The sequence below is a fragment of the Physeter macrocephalus genome, chromosome 1, assembly GCF_002837175.3.
Source record: "Physeter macrocephalus isolate SW-GA chromosome 1, ASM283717v5, whole genome shotgun sequence".
NCBI lineage: Eukaryota > Metazoa > Chordata > Mammalia > Artiodactyla > Physeteridae > Physeter > Physeter macrocephalus.
Window position 1 is genome coordinate 100430748 of NC_041214.2, and position 20528 is coordinate 100451275.

At 38.1% G+C, this 20528-nt stretch overlaps 1 protein-coding gene and 1 long non-coding RNA gene across 7 annotated transcripts in view; one reads left to right on the forward strand and one right to left on the reverse strand.

Moving 5' to 3' along the window:
• Positions 1–20528, forward strand: part of USF3 (upstream transcription factor family member 3) — a 52021-nt gene that overhangs the window by 15484 nt on the left and 16009 nt on the right. For 2 of the 4 annotated variants that reach the window (XR_003681100.2, XM_024120125.3), the window contains exons 2-6: positions 5220–5335; positions 6740–6804; positions 8481–8509; positions 10608–10690; positions 18361–18457. Coding sequence is in view for 3 of the 4 variants with exons in the window: in XM_024120125.3 (XP_023975893.1) it covers positions 6758–6804; positions 8481–8509; positions 10608–10690; positions 18361–18457 (256 nt within the window). In the remaining variant the exon portion in view is untranslated. Of the gene's footprint in view, positions 1–3841; positions 5336–6739; positions 6805–8480; positions 8510–10607; positions 10691–18360; positions 18458–19908; positions 19980–20528 lie in introns of those variants that run through there. The other 2 variants (XM_055085239.1, XM_007113569.4) reach the window with 2 other exon arrangements.
• Positions 904–17934, reverse strand: LOC114486816 (uncharacterized). 3 transcript variants are annotated; one of them, XR_003681109.2, is made up of 4 exons: positions 17145–17934; positions 16492–16522; positions 2833–2982; positions 904–2737 (listed from the first exon to the last, which is right to left on the reverse strand). It is a non-coding gene; the product is annotated as an uncharacterized lncRNA (long non-coding RNA). The 3 variants fall into 3 exon arrangements; XR_003681108.2 differs by having other exon boundaries at positions 904–2982; XR_008617559.1 differs by lacking the exons at positions 904–2737; positions 2833–2982 and adding an exon at positions 15372–15852.

Sequence of the window (20528 nt, forward strand, 5' to 3'; positions counted from 1 at the left end):
TATATATATATATATATATATATATATTTATTTATTTATTAGTTTTTGATATGGACCATTTTTAAAGTCTTTATTGAATTTGTTACAGTAGTGCTTCTGTTTTATGTTTTGGTTTTCTGGCCACAAGCCATGTGGGATCTTAGCTCCCCGACCAGGGATCGAGCCTGCACCCCCTGCATTGGAAGGCGAAGTCTTAACCACTGGACTGCCAGGGAAATCCCTGAATATATACTTTTAAAAGAAACTTCAGGGAATTAAGTGGCAGTGACCTTGAAAGAGCCTTTTGAGGTGCTGGTAATGTTCTATATATTGATCAGAGTGGTGGTTACATGGTTGTATTCATGTATAAAAATGCATGAGGAGTTCCCTGGTGGCCTAGTGGTTAGGGTCACGGGCTTTTGCTGCTGTGGCCTGCAAAAAAGCATGGAGCAGTGAACTTAAGTTAGTGACTGATTGTACGTAAGTTATATTACCAATAAAAAAGAAAAAATATCCTAACTGCATTGTCCTTTTTTCTATTTGACTGTAGACCGGGGGACTTCATTTTACTTCAGACCAGTGGTGCTAGGCTAGTTTCTTGGATTGCTATTCAAGAACCACTGATTTTAAGATAAAATCTGAACACATTCATTAGGCATAGAAAATTCCTTTACAGTCTGGTCCAGGTTCTCTTTCTGCCCTCCACACCCCCGGCCCTCGGCAGTGAATGTGCGGAGTCCTAACCACTGAACCACCAGGGAATTCCCTAAATTCGCTTTTAAAAACTTTTTATTTTATTTTTTAAATTTATTTTATTTTTTTTTTGCTGTACGCGGGCCTCTCACTGTTGTGGCCTCTCCCGTTGCAGAGCACAGGCTCCGGACGCGCAGGCTCAGCGGCCATGGCTCACGGGCCCAGCTGCTCTGCAGCACGTAGGATCTTCCTGGACCGGGGCACGAACCCGCATCCCCTGCATCGGCAGGCGGACTCTCAACCACTGCGCCACCAGGGAAGCCCGAAAAACTTTTTATTTTTAAAATAATTATAGACTCAAAGGAAGATACAAACACAGTACAAAGAGTCCATGTGCTCTTCACCCCGCTTCACCCAAAGGTGACATCTTTTATAACTGTAGGACAATACCAAAACCAGGAAGCTGACATTCATTAACCAATCTTTTAATTCATCTTTCACCTTTTAACTTATTTTTTACATTCCCTGTGTTGTCCAGTACAGTAGCCACTAGCCACAAGTAGCTATTTAAATTACTTAAAAATATATAAAGTGAAAAATTTAATACCATGGTCTCACTAGCCCCATTTCAAGCACTTAAAAGCCACGTGTGACTAGTGGTGACGATATGGAAAGTAGATTTTCCACTTCACAAAGCTTTTTTGGAAAGCCCTGATCTAGACTGTATTCATCTTTATTTCTGCAATTGCTAGGCAGTGTACGTACTCAATCCATACTTGAACAGTTGAGTCTAGACCTACCCTCTTCTTTTACACATGAAAAACTTAGGCCCTGGGTTATGGTAAATAAAATGGAATATAGCTATTGAGTAGCAAATCTGAGACAGAGCTCAGGTTTTCTAAATCCAAGTTCACTGGTCTTTCCAAGGGGACCCTAATTTGTAAGCTCACCAATTTGTATCAGTTTTAGAGGAAGGAGTGTTAAAGTAATGTAATACTTTCTAACTTTGGGGTGTATAAGAATCAACTAGGAAGCTTGTTAGAACTGCATATTCCTGGACCTCTTCCTCCCATGATTCTGATACATTAGGTCTGGGGTGGGGTGTAGGAATGTATATTTTAAACATAAGCTTAATCAAGACTGTGTGGTGACAGTATAAGGATAGATCAGAATATAGAGCAACAGAACAGAGAGCCTAGAAACGGAACTGCACTGTTACAGATATTTGACTTTTAACAAAGATGCCATTGAAGAAAGGAAATCTTTTCAAGCAATGTTGTTGGAACAACTAAATATACGTATGAAAAACAAAGAACTTTGACCCCTACCTCATGCCATAAATAATATGGATCATTGACCTAAATATTATAATTAATTAGTAATTAATTTATAATTAATTATAAACTTTCTAGAAGCAACCATAGGAGAATATCTTTGGGATGGGTAAAGGCTTTTTGGACAGGACACAAAAAGAAATAATCATAAAAGAAAAAATTGATAAGAAAAAGTGATGTTATATTTCATCAAGAATTTTTGCTCACCAAAAGGCACAGTTAAGAAAATGCATAGGCAGGGACTTCCCTGGCAGTCTAGTGGTTAAGACTCCTTGCTTCCTGTGCAGGGGGCGCAGGATCCATCCCTGGGTGGGGAGCTAAGGTCCCACGTGCCCTGAGGTGGAGCCAAAAAATCAATCAAATCAAATCAAATCAGAGAATCAATGAACTTGAAGAGAGAAAAAAAGAAAATAAGAAAAAGCATAGGCAAGCCACGTAATAGGAGAAAGTATTTGCAAAATATATTTCAGACAAAGGACAGGTTTCCAGAAGATATGTCAGTTAATAACTCAGAATATATAAAGACTTCCTATAAATCAATAATAAAAAGATAAACAGTGCAGTTAAAAAACTGGTTAAAGATATGAACATAAAGAATATCTACAAATGGTCTTAATAGGCACATAAAAAGCATTCAAGGGAATTCCGTGGCGGTCCAGTGGTTCGGACTCTAGCTTCCACTGCAGGGGGCATGGGCTGGATCCCTGGTTGGGGAACTAAGATGCCGCAAGCTGCATGACGCAGAAAAAAAAAAAAAAAGCATTCAATATCATTAGTCATGAAGAATTGCAAATTAAACTATAATGGGGTACCTCTGTATACTCACCAGCATGGCTAAAATTAACAGGCTGACAAAACCCAGTACTGGCGAGGCTGTGGAGCAACCAGCAATTCTTCTACATCGTGGGCGGTGCAAAATGGTACTACCACTCTGGAGAAAGTGTGACATCTCTTGGGTAAATACCTAGGAGTGGAACTTAAGGGGACGTGATTAACAATTATACTTGTAGGTATTTACCAAGAGAAATGAAAGACTATATCCACAAAGAGACTTACACAACAGTGTTCTTGGGTAGCAGCTTTATTCATAGTAGCCAAAACATGGAAACAATCGAGGTATCCATGAACAGAAAAATGAACAAGTTGGGTTATAATTCACACACATTATATATTCGTACTCAGGAGTAAAGAGGAACAAACTACAAATGAATTTTAACAACATGTTGAGTAAAAGTTTGAAACAGTAGCATTCTCAGTTAATACATTATAAAGCTCTGTGGTGAAAAAAATGAGAAGGCTAGTCACCTCTCTGGGAGTAGGGGGAAGGCACTGATTAGGAAGGGTCATGAGAGAACTTTCTCTGATGATAATAATGTTCTGTACCTTGCTAGGGGTTGTGTCACCACAGGTGTATGCATTTGTCAGAACTCTCTGAATGTTACACTAAAATCTGCATTTGACTAATATGTAAGCTTTACCTTGAGGGGAAAAAAAGTTTTAAAAGATGTAATTTTGATGCAGGTGATCTGAAGGCCACATTTTGAGAACCACTGGGTTTGACTGATTTCAGAAATAATTCTTTCTTACTGTGAAAAATAATAATCCATAGATTACTAATGTAACGTTTTGACAATTTTCAAAAATTCATGGCACTTTAAATATTTTAAAGGGTATATTTGTATTTAGTTACATAAATATTGTATTAAAAGTGCCATTTCCTTATTAGTAGGTTAATTAATAAGTGGACAAGGATTTATGACAATATTATATAGTTCTTCATTCCAGTAAATGTTCTTTTTCAGTATCAGGAATGCAATTTTAATATCAGGAGGTAATGGACATGGAAATAATTTTGCACTGAATTAGATTAATTGAATTGGTTAAAATGTGCTTTGAGATGGATATTTATAGTGACATTTGGTAAACTGGATGATTTTGATTTGCCGTTATATTCCTGTTTCAGTAAACCACTGGCTTTCACCACAGTGAAGTTTATTGAATGTGTTTACTTATGTGATAGGCCTCTAGTGCCATTTACTTTAAGATTCTAGATGTTAAAAAAAATTAAAACTTTTACTTCATGTATCTTAATTGTAACATGAATCTGCAAACTTGCAAAAGGGCTACAGGGGAACAACTGGAACTGTGATATTAATGACCAAATGCTGACTCATGTGGGTATGAGGCAAATCTGACCTTACTGGTTTATAGGTAAAATTATCTGGTCAACTCTCATACCACATCCCAAACAGTCTCTCCTACAGTAGAGTATTGGTCAGGTCCCTGAAATTTCACCAAGATATCTGCCTGTGCTTTCAAATTGTCCTGATAAGAACCACCTGGGGGCACTCATTAAATTTCAGGTCCCTCCCTCAGAGATTTGAACTCCTTCCTTAGAGACTGATTCAGTGGGTCTGGGATGGGCTGAGAATCTGTATTTTTAAACTAGTACCTTCAGGTTATCAGGAATGTTTAGGAAATATTGCCCTAAAGTGGAGCTAAGTTTATCCCAAAAAAAAAAAGAAGAAAAGAAAAAGAAAAAAAAGTAAAAAATCACCCAGAGACCTTGTTGAAAATACAGATTCCTGGGCTCTACATAGCACTTCTCCTTTGTCTGGGATGAGGCCCCCATATATCTGTTTTTTTTTTTTTTGGCCATGCTGCAAGGCTTGTGGGCTCTTCGTTCCCCGACCAGGGACTGAACCCAGGCCCTGGCAGTGAAAGCGCCGAGTCCTAACCACTGGATCACCAGGGAATTCCGCACCCCCCATATTTGCATTTTTTAAGAGCACAGACAATGCGCAGATCTGAGGGCTGTCTTCCTGGTGCCTTAGTGGTAGGTCCTTGAGTAAGTTTTCAGTCATTCACACGAGAGAGAATGGGGAAGTAGGAGATTGAAAGAAAGATAATTTTAGAATTGAGGACAGCAGAGGGCAAGGAAAACTGAGCATGCATGAGAAAGGGGAGAATCACCTCCTGGAGACTGTCCAATTGCTGCTGTGCTACCATCTTTGTGCAGGGTGGAGCACTCATAACCCACGGGGAAGTGACTTTTGAAAGCAACCAGGTTCATTAACTTTTGAGAGGTGGGGAGAATTCAGGATCATCCTGTATGCCGTGGAAAATCTGCCTGCCTGCTCTAGGTTGCTAGTCCTTGTTTTCCATGCTGCTAATGGAAACCTATAAACATTCACTGATTTTTCTCTTGTGTAGTAAGAAGAAAACATAACTTATAGACCATCTTCTGGCAGAAGATGATAGATTTGGATCAGAAACGGGAGGCGTTGGAAGCCAGGAATCAAAAGTGAAGAAATTCTGCAAGCCCTTGGGTGAGAAAGGTCACAGGGATTGATTTATTTACCCACGTGTCTCACATTGTCATTCTGTGGTTATCTAATGTGAACTTGTTTTTTAGGCTGATCTGGACCTTCATAAATGTTAGGGAGGAGGTGGAATAAGCTGCTGGAAATGGGTCTAGAGCACACATTTCTCCTCAGGCTGCTTCAGTTAGTACTTTTCTGTCAGCACCTTGTCTGCATCTACTTCTCCTTCTTTCCCAGGACCCTTCCCCCTCCTTTCTAGAGCTAAAGCCTTAACCTGAAATACCTCATTAATATCCATGGCTAATGTTGATTAAATTCTTACTACAGCTAGGCACCATGCTGTTGTCCTCTCCCTGCATTATTTCATCATTCCTTTCTTGAAACAGCCCAATAATCTAGATACTGTGATTATGACCCACTTTCAAGATGAAGCATCTGAGGTTCCAAGACGTTGCATAACTTGCCCAGGACCTCACAGCTGGGAAATGGCAGAACCAGATTTTAAACTCACGCTGACTTCAGTTCCTTACTTGCTGCCTTCTTTTTCTCTCAAAGAGAAAATAGGAAACTGCTCTTGCAACCTCCTCCAGTGTATCAGAACAGGTATCCCAACTTGACAGACCTCTTTTGAAAAGTTGTCAATCCCTGGGATTTAAAAGCATTAAAGTTGTCATTACAAAATTCTTAAAAATCAGAAAAGAGAAAGAAGTCACCTATAATATTCCTGGCCTTATGTAACTGTGATTACTATTTCAATGTGTATATTTCCATATTGTACATATATTCTTTAGTATCATGATATTTTAAATATAAATAGAATTTTCATACTCAAACTCAGATTTTAATGATTCTCAAGTGGTAATGTTTAAGACTTCTAGCAGTTTGAAATGAAAGAAGCCTGGCAAATGAGTGAATGAATAAGTGAATGAATACTTGCTTCCATATATGGAATATTATATATTTGTGTACTTGTCACTTTTGTTTTTTCTGCATTCAGAGAGGAGGACCATTGTTTTAAATTTTGTGTCATGAACAAACAGTATCATGAACAAAGAACATACTCTCCCCACAAGTGTGTTTTACCTGTCTTTCCAGGTCTTGCTCAAATCTACACCCCCTTTAGGCTTTTCTTGATTTCCAAACCTATAATGACCTTTCTCTCCTCCAATCCTCTCAAGCACTTTCTGGCTATACCTCACATTTGACATTCACCATGTTCTCCACCTGCTGGTTATAATATTTTTTGTCCTGTCTTCTTATACTTATCTACAACACCTAATCCAGTGCTTTTTCATGATGTCACTTTTATTTCTTAGCATCTTGGTATTCAAACCAAATTGCTATTAATTAGTTTCTCCAAGGTACTAGAATGCCTTTAGACTTTCTGACATGTCTTTCCATGCCTTGTAGGTTCCTATCACTGTAACCATGCCAGAAATGACAGAGAATGAGACTCCTACAAAAAAGCAGCACAGGTATGAAGACACAGTCCAAAAATAATACAGTTTGGCAGATAAGAGGCAGAATTAGTCCCCACTTTGCTAAATAGGTAGTTCTTTAGGGAACTTTCATTTGGACGCCTAGAAAACCATTACTCTTCAAAAATAGGTGTGGATAAATATAAATAGATTAACTGAAAGGGGTACATAATTAAAATTTACCTGTCCTTTAAATTCTACTAGCAGTGTAAGAAATAAAATGACTATCAGTAGTTAAGATAGTATAATAGCTAATCTATGCTGAATGTTTAGTTTCTCCTGAAATTTTTAGTTGCATTCAATATTAGTCTTTGTGGCGGATACTAAGTTCACTTAGGCTGCAGTCAGTTTGAATAGACATTTTGTGACATTACAAACCATTAATGCCAATATGCACATTAGTACAGTATTAGTTCTGGTTCTTTGTATAATACCTCCTTCAAAATTTCTAGCATTTTGGGCAATGTTTCTGCTTAGAATTGCATGGCCAACGCTTCCATTATTAAATATTAAAATCATTATTTTCTTTCCTTACCAAATAGCTATTAGAGAATTCTTATGTATTGAGTAATTGTACATACAAGGGAAAATTGGTGTTTTTAGTAGATCAGCTTTTAAGAAAATGTAAGAGTTTGGATAACCTAAGGTACATAAATGCAAAAGACGGCTCAGATGCCAGTTGCTAGTGAATGAGTGCTAGTGACTACCACACTTCCCTCCCTGGGGATTTACAAGGTTCTTCTGTACCATTGCTTGTCTTCTGTGCATACTCATCCCTACCCCTGGCCAGGTGCCAGAGCAAACATCAGAAATCACCTACAGGGACTTTCCTGGTGGTGCAGTGGTTAAGAATCCACCTGCCAATGCAGGGGACATGGGTTCAAGCCCTGGTCTGGGAAGATCCCGTATGCCCCAGAGCAACTAAGCCCATGCGTCACAACTACTGAAGCCTGCGTGCCTAGAGCCCGTGCTCCGCAACAAGAGAAGCCACTGCAATGGGAAGCCCACGCACTGCAACAAAGAGTAGCCCCCACTCACCACAACTAGAAAAAGCCCGTGTGCAGCAATGAAGACCCAACACAGACAAAAATAAAAAAATAAAAATAAAATAAATTTATAAAAAAAAAGAGATCACCGACAGTTGACCCTTGAACAGTGTGTAGTTAGGGGTATAGCCAGACCTCCTATTCACAGTTCTCCATATCCATGGTTCCATATCCATGGATTCAACCAACTGCGGATCCTGTGGTACTGTAGTATTTACTATTGAAGAAAATACAAGTATAAGTGGATCCGTGTAGTTCAAACCCATGTTGTTCAAGGGGCAGCTGTACTTGGCACATCACTTAGAGAGCTGACTAGCCCCTTAAGTACATTTTTCAAATAGGTAAGATTTTCAATGATTGACTTACTTCCCAACCAATGACTTCTGGGTATGGAAAAATGGAGAATTGTAGTTACTTTGAGAAATTGTGAATTCTAAGTTTATACTGATGTATCTACAGTTAGGTTTTTATACCATAATATATTATTAAGAAAATTTTCCTTCAAATGGCTTCTCATTGATAGAACAAATACAAATTCATAAAATTAATTTTTATGGTTCTCAAAATATAAAGTAAAATGTTTTCCTATTATTTTCATGTTCCTTTTATCTGTACTTTTTGTTTCAGAAAGAAAAATCGGGAGACACACAATGCAGGTAGAAACAGCAATTTAAGTTTTATTTGTTAGCATTTTTTGCATTCAAAATGAAATTATACTGCAGTTGATTGTGTTTTTATGTTATAAGCACAGAATCATTCATTACATTTTAGGAAAGTGTTCCTTTATTGTTTGGGTTATTTATTTTTTTTGCATTTTTTATATTGAAGTATAGTTGTACAATGTTATATAAATTACAGGTGTACGACATAGTGATTCAAACTTTTAAAGGTTATATTCCATTTATAGTTATTATAAAATATTGACTGTATTCCCTGTGTTGTACAATATACCCTTGTATCTTATTTATTTTATACAAAATAATTTGTTCTATATTGTTTTAGTTGACAAAATACTCCCTAAGTCTCATGAAGATGGCTTATCATTTTCTGATTCACAGTGTATTAAATAATTTAAGGATTAATATACCCCTGGAGCTAGTGTTTTAAGTGATTTCACCCATTGAGGAATTCCAGATATACTCCTCCTGAAAAGAGTGAAGAGTATGTACCTCTGCAGAAATTCTAGAGTGGGTTAGCTGCCTACAGGAGTAGGGAAGAAATGGGGAGCAGGCTGTAGATCTTAAAGGTACTTGAAATGTGAACAGTCTTAAATTAAGCTGTGGAGTTCTCAATTATAAGAAGAAATGTAGAAAAAAATATTTGATTTTTATCTCAAACATCAAAATTATAGGCCACAGCCAGGTAAATATTTATAGAAGTAATTGTGCATACATTGACAATTTGGTACATTTTTAACATTTTATTTTCCATCAGGGACTACAGTCAGATCTAAAAATATATATTTTAGACTCAATTTCTATTACTCTATAAATAATCTCTTCCCTTCCCTAAGGAAAGGACCCTGGGGAAAACTTTATCTATGGAAAGATGTGTTGAACACTGGTAGGACATTGCTGTTCCCCAGAATGGGCGTTTACTACCTTTGAATTCCCTTTTATCACTGTGGATAGAGTCTTAATGTTGTTGTTCTTGTTGTTTTATCTACACACATTAAAAACTATGCTCTTAGATAACAGCAAATACTATTGTTAGAGAATTCAGAAGAAAGGTGAGCTATACTTTATTGCTTTGTGGTCGTTTTTTTTTTTTGGCCACATCAATAAATCTAATTTTTTTAGCCATATGAACTAAATCTTTTTATTGGAATCAGATGTCACATGGGACCATAAATATGTCCTGATAGTAATTTATTAAGAGAGAGTAAATGGATGTCATTGAAAGGATGTTCTTACTGCTAGATTATGAAGCAAAAAGTATATATTTTGAAAAACAAGACCTACTTGTGCTATATCTGAAAGATCATCCTCTTAGAAGCACTGAAGTCCTTTGTTAAAAGGAAGGTTTTAGAAAACTAACAGAAAGTAGACTGATTTTTCTATTTACAGTGTCTTATAGAAAAACTATTTAGATCATCGCTTGTATCTCCTTGCCCCTTTCATACAACTTTTAAAGTTGTAGCACGTAAGCCTGGAACATTTCTCAGTTAATGGAGAAGTTGTCAGTTGTTCAGCTTAGATGGGCCAAAGTGAACAGCACAGACCCCATAGAAAAAAATAAACCAGTGCCTTTTCTTATCTATTTTAAGTCACAACTAATAGACGTTTCTATTCCAAAAATGCCTTCTAGTCAGCCTAAAAGGTGTGTTAAAGTTCTTTAATCTGTCTAGAAAGGTCTAATTTGCCCGTTTGCTATAAAGAAGCAGCTTTCTAGTAACATAGCTAGTGGGTTCTTGTAATTTAGTTATCATTAAAATCTCTAATAATTACTTGAAATATAATAATGGCCTAAGAGTAATGTAGTATTAGCACTTTGTGTTTATAATTTGAATTTAATTATTATAGATTCCATTATTTTAAATCCTAATAAATGGTATGGCTTATATTGATTTCCATAACACTAGACCTAGAATATGACATTCTTAGAAATCTTATTGTAGTTGTTTGTATTCAGTAGATACTATTTGATAAGACTTTCTTAGGGATTTCTTTACCTAAAATTTCTTTACCCAGGGAGAATGAGACACTTTGGCAGTAGTACTGTAAGGTTTGATAAATGAATTTTTCCTCTATCTAGTGGAGAGGCATAGAAAGAAGAAAATCAATGCTGGGATAAACAGAATAGGAGAGCTGATCCCATGCTCCCCTGCGCTGAAACAGGTAAGAAATCCACTCATACTTTCACCAATTGCTTGTGATCAGATAATTCCCTAAGTTGTTTCTGTGCTCAGAATGATTATTTTTGATCCCTGCCATTAATGGTTTTTTAGAGTTAATAATTGCCTCATTGTTTTTCATTTGCTCAATTTTCTATATACCTGCCTATCTTTAATTCTTTCCACACCTCCAACAGTCTCTTACTACAGTTTCTATATGATCAAATTGCCACATAATTTCCATTTTCCCTATTTTTCCTTTGAACCTTTACTTCTGGAACCCTCTACCCTTCCTTTTCAATCTCAATTAGTTGGTTTCTTTCAACTCTTCTGTTTTTAATTTCAGCTCTTATATTTTTAATTTCCAAGTCCTTTTTTCTTATTCTTTGTTCCTTTTCAGACATGTTTTTTTATGGATATAATATCATCCCAGCTTTGAGAATATTATATAGGGTTTTTTTTTTTTTTAATGTTTCTTCTATTTTCTCTATTGTCTTCGTTTGTTCTGATTTCCTTTTCCCCTCCTCTGTTTTGATGTTTTGTCTTTCTTTTTGGAGACATTCCTTAAATGTTTAATGATACTTAGTTGTTTTTTTCATATTTGAGAACGAGGCATTAAAAAGCTGATTGAACAGGCTTGTGGTTTGGTGGTCCTAACTGTCTGGTGATTGGCTAGTGAGCTGATGTTGTTGTTATTGTTGCTGAACTAAACAATATCAGTATTTGTAGATTTCTTCTTTTGGGGTTAGCTATTAATTTTTATTTTCCAGAGAAGGATCCTTCAGCACCCTACCTAGGAGTGGGAATGGTGGGAAAAGAACTATAAGGCTCATTGCCATTTTTCTGGGAGCTGGGATAGGGAAGGGGTGCTGGAGAGTCTCATGCTTTAGAAGGCAGGATTTTACTTTACCTCCCTGTTTTCATTTAGGAGCCTCATCTTGTCCACTTCTGTGCCAAGTAAGTATCCTTGAGGCTGAAATCTTCTGGTTCAAATTTCACAGAAAATAAACTTGTCTCCTGTGGTTGGGGAAGAGGGGAAGTCATCCAGCTGCATAGGATGTGTGTGTGTGTGTGTGTGTGTGTGTGTGTGTGTGTGTGTGTGTGTGTGTGTGTGTGTGTGGTTCTTATTACTGCAAAAGAAGAATCTTTCTATCAGTCCCCTCAGTTTTAACCCATGCCTCACCCCACCTTCTGGGGTAGCTGGAGCTTCCCAGTCCCAAACCATCCCAGGCTTTTGGTTTGGAGGGCCAGATCAATGTGTTCACTTCACAGCACTGTCTCCCTCAGCAAGGTCTTACAATTCAGTTTCTTTTCATTCTCCCCTACAAGATGGTACCTAGTCTTGCATAAATGTGTTTTTTAGTCTTTTTAAAAAGGTACTTTCTGTTTCCTTAACACACAAGCAAACTTAAGGGCAGGTACTATGTCTTCTGATTGTTTTTCTTTCTCCACATATCAATGTATAGTAGCTGCTCACTAAGTACTGGTGTTTGCCCAATAAAATGTTCCTCCCCTTGGCTTTTATTCCTACAAGTTTCTCTGAAAGGAAACCATGATCGTTTTTCTTTCTTGGTGTCCTAGAATGTGCAATGGAAGTCAGTATTTGGTCTCCAGAAGCTGAATAGATTTAGATTTTCTTAACTATTGCCGCATGTCCCCACCCCTATCTGCAGTAGAGAAGCAGTAGGTGGGCATTATCAGGTTCTGCCTTTGTCTCGACATTTGCTTTAAGAAAGGACACTATCTTAGCTTCTTTCTCTAAAGTACAGTGTTTCCTGGGTTATACTGGATTTCTGATGGGACCCAGCCTAAGGGACCCAAAATCGTAACTTGCTGAACCAAAGCCCTAAATCACCAACTCCTACCTGAAGAGAGCTATCGGATAAAGTACTGGAGATATTTAATAGTATAAATACTGGGTAGAACTTAAACATTCACTGTAACATTTTTAAAAGCTGAAGAATAAAAAAAACGAAATTCCTCTTTCATAGCTTAAGTATTTATCAGTAATAGACTGGTAAACAAAATAAATACAGCCTTTAGAAAGTATAGCATAGATATAGATATATACACACACATATCACATCTTATTTATCCATTCATCTATTGATGAGGACTTAGGTTGTTTCCATATCTTGGCTATTGTAAATAATGCTGCAGTGAACATAGGGATGCATATATCTTTGGGAATTAGTGTTTTTGTTTTCTTTGGATAAATATCCAGGAGTGGAATTGCTTGATTGTATGGTCATTCTATGTTTAATTTTTTGAGGAGTCTCCATACTGTTTTCCATAGTGACTGCACCAATTTACATTTTCGCCAACAGGACATGAAGGTGCCCTTTTCTTCACATCCTCGCCAGCACTTCTTATTTGTTGTTTTGGGGTTTTGTTTGTTTGTTTTTTCTGGTTTTTAAAATTATTTATTTGGTTGCTCCAGGTCTTAGTTGCGGCACACGGGATTTTTGTTGTGGCATGCGTGATCTTTAGTTGCGGCATGCATACTCTTAGTTGTGGCATGCATGTGGGATCTAGTTCCCCAAGCAGGGATCGATCGAACACAGGCCCCTGCATTGGGAGCATGGAGTTTTACCCACTGGACTACTAGGGAAGTCCCTGTTGTCTTTTTGATAACAGACATTCTGGAAGGTGGGAGGTGATATCTCATTGTAGTTTTGATTTGCATTTCCCTCATGATAATGATGTTGAGCATCTTTTCATGTGCCTGTTGGCCATCTGCATTTCCTCTTTGGAAAAATGTCTGTTCAGATCCTCTGCCCATTTTTTAATTGGGTTGTTTGGTTTTTGATATTTAGTTGTATGAGTTCTTTGTATATTTGGATATTAACTCCTTATTGGATATATCATTTGCAAATATCTTCTCCCATTCAGTAGGCAGCCTTTTTGTTTTGCTGATAGTTTCATTCACTGTGCAGTAGGTGGGCATTATCAGGTTCTGCCTTTGTCTCAACTTTTGCTTTATGAAAGGACACTGTCTTAGTTTTTGTTTGATGTAGTCCCTTTTGTTTATTTTTGCTATTGTTTCCCTTGCCTGAGGAGACAGATCCAAAAAAATATTACTACGATTTATGTCAGAGTGTTCTGCCTATATTTTCTTCTAGGAGTTTTATGGTTTTCAGTCTTACATTTAGGTCTTTAATCCATTTTGAGTTTATTTTTGTATATGGTCTGAGAAAATGTTTTAATTTCATTCTCTTACCTGTAGCTGTCCAGTTTTCCCAGCACCACCAAAGTATCCTTGCCTCCTTTGTCATAGATTAATTGGCCATAAGTGCCTAGGTTTATTTCTGGGCTGTCTATTATATTTCATTGCTCTATGTGTCTGTTTTTATGACAGTACCATACTGTTTGTTTGGTTGGTTTTTTTGCCGCACCGCACGGCATGTGAGATCTTAGTTCCCCGACCAGGGATCAAACCCACATCCCCTGCATTGGAAGCACGGAGTCTTAACCACTGGACCACCAGGAAAGTCCCAGTACCATACTGTTTTGATTACTGTAGCTTTGTAGTATAATTTGAAATCACGCATGATACCTCCAGCTTTGTTCTTCTTTTTCAAGATTGTTCTGGTTATTTGGGGTCTTTTGTGTTTCCATACAAATATTGAAAGTATTTGTTCTAGTTCTGTGAAAAAAGCCATTGGTATTTTGATAGGGATTGCATCAAATCTGTAGATTGCCTTGGGTAGTATGCTCATTTTAACAATATTAGTCCTTCCAATCCATGAGCACAAAAATTACAGGCCAGTATCACTGATGAACATAGATGCAAAAATCCTCAACAAAATGTTAGCAAGTTGAATTCAACAGTACATTAAAAGGATCATAAACAATGATCAAGAAGGAGTTATCCCTGGGATGCAAGGATGGTTCACTATCTGCAGAGCAATCGGTGTGTTACACCATATTAACAAATTGAAGAATAAAAATCATATAATCATCTCAATAGATGCAGAAGAAGCTTTTGACAAAATTCAACATCCACTTAAGATAAAAACTCTCAACAAAGTGGATTTAGAGAAAACATACCTCAGCATAATAAAGCCATATATGACAGCTCACAGCTACCATCATATTCAATGGTAAGAAGCTGAAAGTATTTCCTCTAACAAGACAAGAATGCCCACTCTTGCCACTTTTACTCATCATAGTACTGGAAGTGCTAGACACAGAAATCAGATAAGAAAAGCAAATAGAAAGAATCCAAATTGGAAAGGAAGAAGTAAAACTGTCACTGTTTGCAGAAGACATGATACTGTTCATAGAAAATCCTAATGATGCCACCAGGAAACTACTAGAACTCATTAATGAATTTAGTAAAGTTGCAGGATACAAATTAATATACAGAAATCTGTTACGTTTCTATACACTAACAGCAAACTATCTGAAAAAGAAATTAAGAAAACAATCCCATTTACAGTCGTATCAGAAAGAATAAAATACCTAGGAATTAATCTAACTAAGGAGGTAAAAGACCTGTACTTGAAAAATTATAAGACACTGATGAAGGAAATTAAAGACAACACAAACAGATGGAAAGATATACCATGCTCAAGGATTCGAAGATCCATAAAATGACCATACCATCCAAGATATATATATATATATATATATATATATATATATATATACTTTTTTTTTTTTTTTTTTTTTTTTTTGCGTTACGCGGGCCTCTCACTGTTGTGGCCTCTCCCGTTATGGGGCACAGGCTCCAGACACGCAGGCTCAGCGTCCATGGCTCACGGGCCCAGCCACGCCGCGGCATGTGGGATCTTCCCGGACCGGGGCACGAACCCGTATCCGCTGCATCGGCAGGCGGACTCTCAACCACTGCGCCACCAGCCACCAGGGAAGCCCCCTAAATATATTTTTTAAATTAATTAATTTTATTTTTGGCTGCACTGGGTCTTTGTTGCTGCACGTGGGCTTTCTCTAGTTGCCGCAAACAGGGGCTACTCTTTGTTGTGGTGCGCAGGCTTCTCACTGTGGTGGCTTCTCTTGTTGTGGAGCACGGGCTCTAGGCATGCGGGCTTCAGTAGTTGTGGCACGTGGACTCTGGAGTGCAGGCTCAGTAGTTGTGGCGCACAGGCTTAGTTGCTCCACAGCATGTAGGATCTTCCCCGAGCAGGGATCGAACCCGTTTCCCTGCATTGGCAGGCAGATTTTTAACCACGCACCACCAGGGAAGTCCCCACAATATATTTTTGAAAATTAAAACAAAATAATGTAACATACTTAAACTTTTTTTTTTGTTGAAGTACAGTTGACTTACAATGTTGTGACAATCTCTGCTGTATACCAAAGTGACTCAGTTATACACATATATACATTCTTTTTTTAAAAAATATTCTTTTCCATTATGGTTTATCCCAGGAGATTGGATATAGTTCCCTGTGCTGTACAGTAGGACCTTATTGTTTATCCATTCTAAATGTAATAGTTTGCATCTACCAACCCCAAACTCCCAGTCCATCCATCTCCCTCCCCGCCTCCCCCCTGGCAACCAAAAGTCTGATCTCTATGTCTGTGAGTCTGTTTCTGTTTCATGGATAGGTATTTTAGATTCCACATATAAGTGATATCATATGGTATTTGTCTTTCTCTTTTTGACTTACTTCAATTAGTATGATAATCTCTAGTTGCATCCATATAACATACTGTTTATAGTATCCTTCTATCTGAGTTTTTAAAAAAAGATTTATATATATATATATATATATATACACATATACATATATATGTATTGGCATAGAATATTTCTGGAAAGATACATAAGTAACTTACATTTGTTGACTCTGGAAAGGGGTTTGGAGGGCTAAAGTCAAAAGGAATGTACATTTCATTATATATCTCTTCATATTATTTACCTTTTTTTTGCCATATGCATATATTGTATTTTCAATTTTAAAAATTTAAGTAAAGAATACAGGAACTTTGACATAAAATACTATCTTTTTGAGAAAGCTTAGGAATGGAATATATTGGGAGCATGACACCAAAACTCAATCAAGTGACATTGTTATCTCAACCTACTATTTAGAATAGTTTGTAGTTGTGGTTGACAGAGTAAAGAATAACATGAAAATCTAAAATCTTTCCATGGTCTTGAAGGCTCTCTCTGGCCTCTCTCCTCTTACTGTTCCCAATATACTTGACTCTAGTCTCACTCACTTCCTTACTATTCCTCTAACGTGCCAAACTCAGCCCCGCCTGAGGACCTTTGTCCTTGCTGATCCTGATACCTGAGCCTTCTTCCTCCACATATCCACAGGGCATAATTTCTTGTACTCCCTTCAGATTTTTGCTTAAATATCACCTTACAGAGAGGCCTTCCCCAACCTCCCTATATGAAATAGATTGTAGCAGAATGTCTTGGTTAGTTTGGGTTGCTATAAGAAAATTACCATAGGCTTAAATAACAAAAATGTATTTCTCACAGTTCTGGAGGCTGGAAGTCCAGGATCAAGGTGTCAGCGGGTTCGGTTCCTGGTGTGGGCTTTCTTCTTGGTTGTGTCCTCACATGACAGAGAGAATGATCACCTCTCTCATGTCTTTTCTTCTAAGGGCAGTGATCTCATCCATGAGGGATCTACCCTCATGACCTAATTACCTCCCAAAGGCCCCACCTTCAAATACCATCACATCAGGGATTAGGGCTTCAACATGAATTGTAGGGGGGACACATACGTTCAGTCCACAGCACAGAGTAACCTCTGCCATCTCTCTGGCCCCCTCCTTACCCTACTTTACTATTATTTTTTTAATATCTTACAATTTTATTTGTCAGTTATACCTCAGTAAAGCTGAACAAATAAGCAATAACAATATAGTTCTTCTAATGAGTCCAAGAAATAATGCATTTGAAGTACTTAACATAGGACCTGACACACAGTAGCTACAAGAAGCTAGCAATTATTAAGCACTTTCCATACCCCACTAACTGTGTTTTCAGAGTGTTACATGCTCTCTGTATATTAAAGACTTTAATCCTTACCACACCCTTCAAGGTATGTACTTTTATTATCCCCATTTTACAAATGAAAAACTGAGGTTTAGAAAGACTAAGTAACTTTCCCAAGTTACAGAAATGCTAAGTGGGGGAATCTGCGCTCCCATCCATTATGCTCTTCTGTGATCTGGAATAATAAAGCACACAGTAAATATCATAGTAAGAGGGGAATAATACCTACCGTCTAGCCAAGGAAGTATAGAGTGCTAGAACAGAGAGGGTCAGGGAAGAGTTCCTAGAGAAAGATGCATCTAAACTCAAACCTGGACTGGGCAAGGGAGGTGACTAGATTAACAGAGAGTGAAGTACCCTACTTGATTTTTCTTCATAATATTTATCACCACCTGATTTTATTTATAAATATAAATAGATATTAATATATAATAGTTCCTCATAAATAAATAATATTCCTCAAGGTCAGGAACTTTGTCCCTTTTGTTTATTACATCCCCAGTGCCTAGAACAGAGCCTCAATAAATACTTACTAAAGGAAAGAGGAACAGTAGAAGTTTCGAATATGGTGGCAGTTTTAAATTTTGAAAAGATACGTATCACATATATGTGATAAAACCAAAGCTTTAACTTTCTTCTGGCAAGTTCTTACCCTTCAGTGAAACTTTTAAATGGTTGATTTTCTTTGGCAGAGCAAGAATATGATCCTGGACCAAGCCTTTAAGTATATAACAGAATTGAAAAGGCAAAACGATGAACTCCTGCTTAATGGAGGAAACAATGAACAAGGTAAAGATTTTAAGATTCTTACTTTCTGTTGTTTTTTCAATGTTCAGGCCTTTGTGTCACAGTGCAACTTATATTAGGATACAGAAGGCTTTTTTGCCCCAATACCTGAAGATCATGCATTGTGTGGGCCTGTGAGAATAGTGTTGCAAATAAATTCAACCTAGTTGACCTCTTTTCCTCCTTCTTTGAGCAACTCTAACCTTGTAGGCATACACAATTTTGATTTTTTACTCTTGTTGTACTTCATGTTTGCTAAACTCATGATGCAGATAATACTGGATCTCCTTCCTTCCAGGTGGATCTTCCAGCTAGGGGAATCCCATAAGAGGATGCAGCGGGAGTCCTGCTTAGTGTAACTTAAAGCAGATAAAGCTATGCCTGTGCCAGGACTTAACTAGGAGTTAACTCAGAAGGCCAAAACATTCAGTTCATAATTGTTTATACTGCATGTAATGTGTGCATGAGACTGCCTGGTCATTTAATGACATTTGATTTTTAGAGGTGACTTTTTTATGCTATCAGATGAGTTCTGTTTTCCCATTTGCATTGGAGAGAAGGTTTCCTTGTAACAGCTAAAAAGAAAAATACCCCAGCAAGTAGAAAGCTCCGAGTGGTAGGCCAGTTTGAACTGTCTTTTATTTATGTCTCTGACAAGAGCAGAGAGAATCTCCTGTGACAACTCAGCACGTCACCTTAAAAGGAGACAAACCTCAGAATTTGCTGATGTGGGAGCAATGCTGGGCTGTGTTTATTGTAAGAAGTGAGAAGGATGCTGGAAAGCACATCCAGAAGGTCGGCATTCTGAATCCTTATTTACTTTCAGTTAGCTGACAACTTACCCCTCCCCTCAGTCAGCTGTCTTTTATGGTCCAGGTCCTGTTTTATGATGCTGTCAGGCAATTAGATACATAATCAATATTTGGTAAGCATTTTGAGGCACCCACGAAAGGGATAGTAAGGCTAGAGTGATGTATAGACTTTTCCAATGAGGGCTCCTCTGGTTTCACAGCCCAGCATCTGAGGCAATCGAGTTACCCTAGGGAAAAGGGAAACTTGAAGAAATACAAGTTGCAGGCGGTTCAGGAAGAGCTGAACAGCCAGGCCCGGGGTTGGGGCAGCACCCGAGGCCCCTTAAGTCCGACCGTGTTGTCATCGCGGTCATGATCCTTTCTTTGGTTCTTTTTTGTATCTGCTCTCTCTTCTTTTCCCAGCAGCTTCCTCCGCATACTCACTGTCCACATGACAGTCTTGCACAGTGGCCACAGCAGTGGTCTTGGGAGTCAGGCCCACCTGGGTTTGAGTCTTGGCTTCCTTTGCTCACTCAGTACCTTTGGCCAGTTACTTAACCTCTCCAAGTGTCAGTTTCCCTGTCTTAAAATGAGGATAATCATAGCATCTATCTAGTCGACTTTAGGCAAATTATATAGCTACTCTGAACCTGTTTCTTACAGCTAAAAGTGATGATGACAAAGGTGGCTGTCCCATCTCGTGGTTGTTATGAGGATTAAAAGAGATAACACAGGTAAAGCACTTAGAGTAAAGCGCAGCACAAGAGTAAATGCTTGGGCTTCCCTGGTGGTGCAGTGGTTGAGAGTCCGCCTGCCGATGCAGGGGACGCGGGTTCTTGCCCCGGTCCGGGAAGATCCCACATGCCGCGGAGCGGTTCTTGCCCCGGTCCGGGAAGACCCCACATGCCGCGGAGCGGCTGGGCCCGTGAGCCATGGCCGCTGAGCCTGCGCGTCTGGAGCCTGTGCTCCGCAACGGGAGAGGCCACAACAGTGAGAGACCCACGTACCGGAAAAAAAAAAAAAAAAAAAGTAAATGCTTGATAAATGTTATCTGTTGTTGTTATTATTATTATCATTAAATGAGACAGTGAATGAAAAGTGCCAGGCATATAGTAAGTGCACAGTAAGTGAGAACAATCTTCTTTATTATTTGGTCCATGATAATTGTCCTTTAATTTCTAATGTCCATAGCACATTGGCATCTTTCTTCTGTGGCTCTTTCTTTAAATAGCTGAGAAAAACAATCTGATAGTCTCAGCTCCTCCTTGTTGGAACAGAACTTG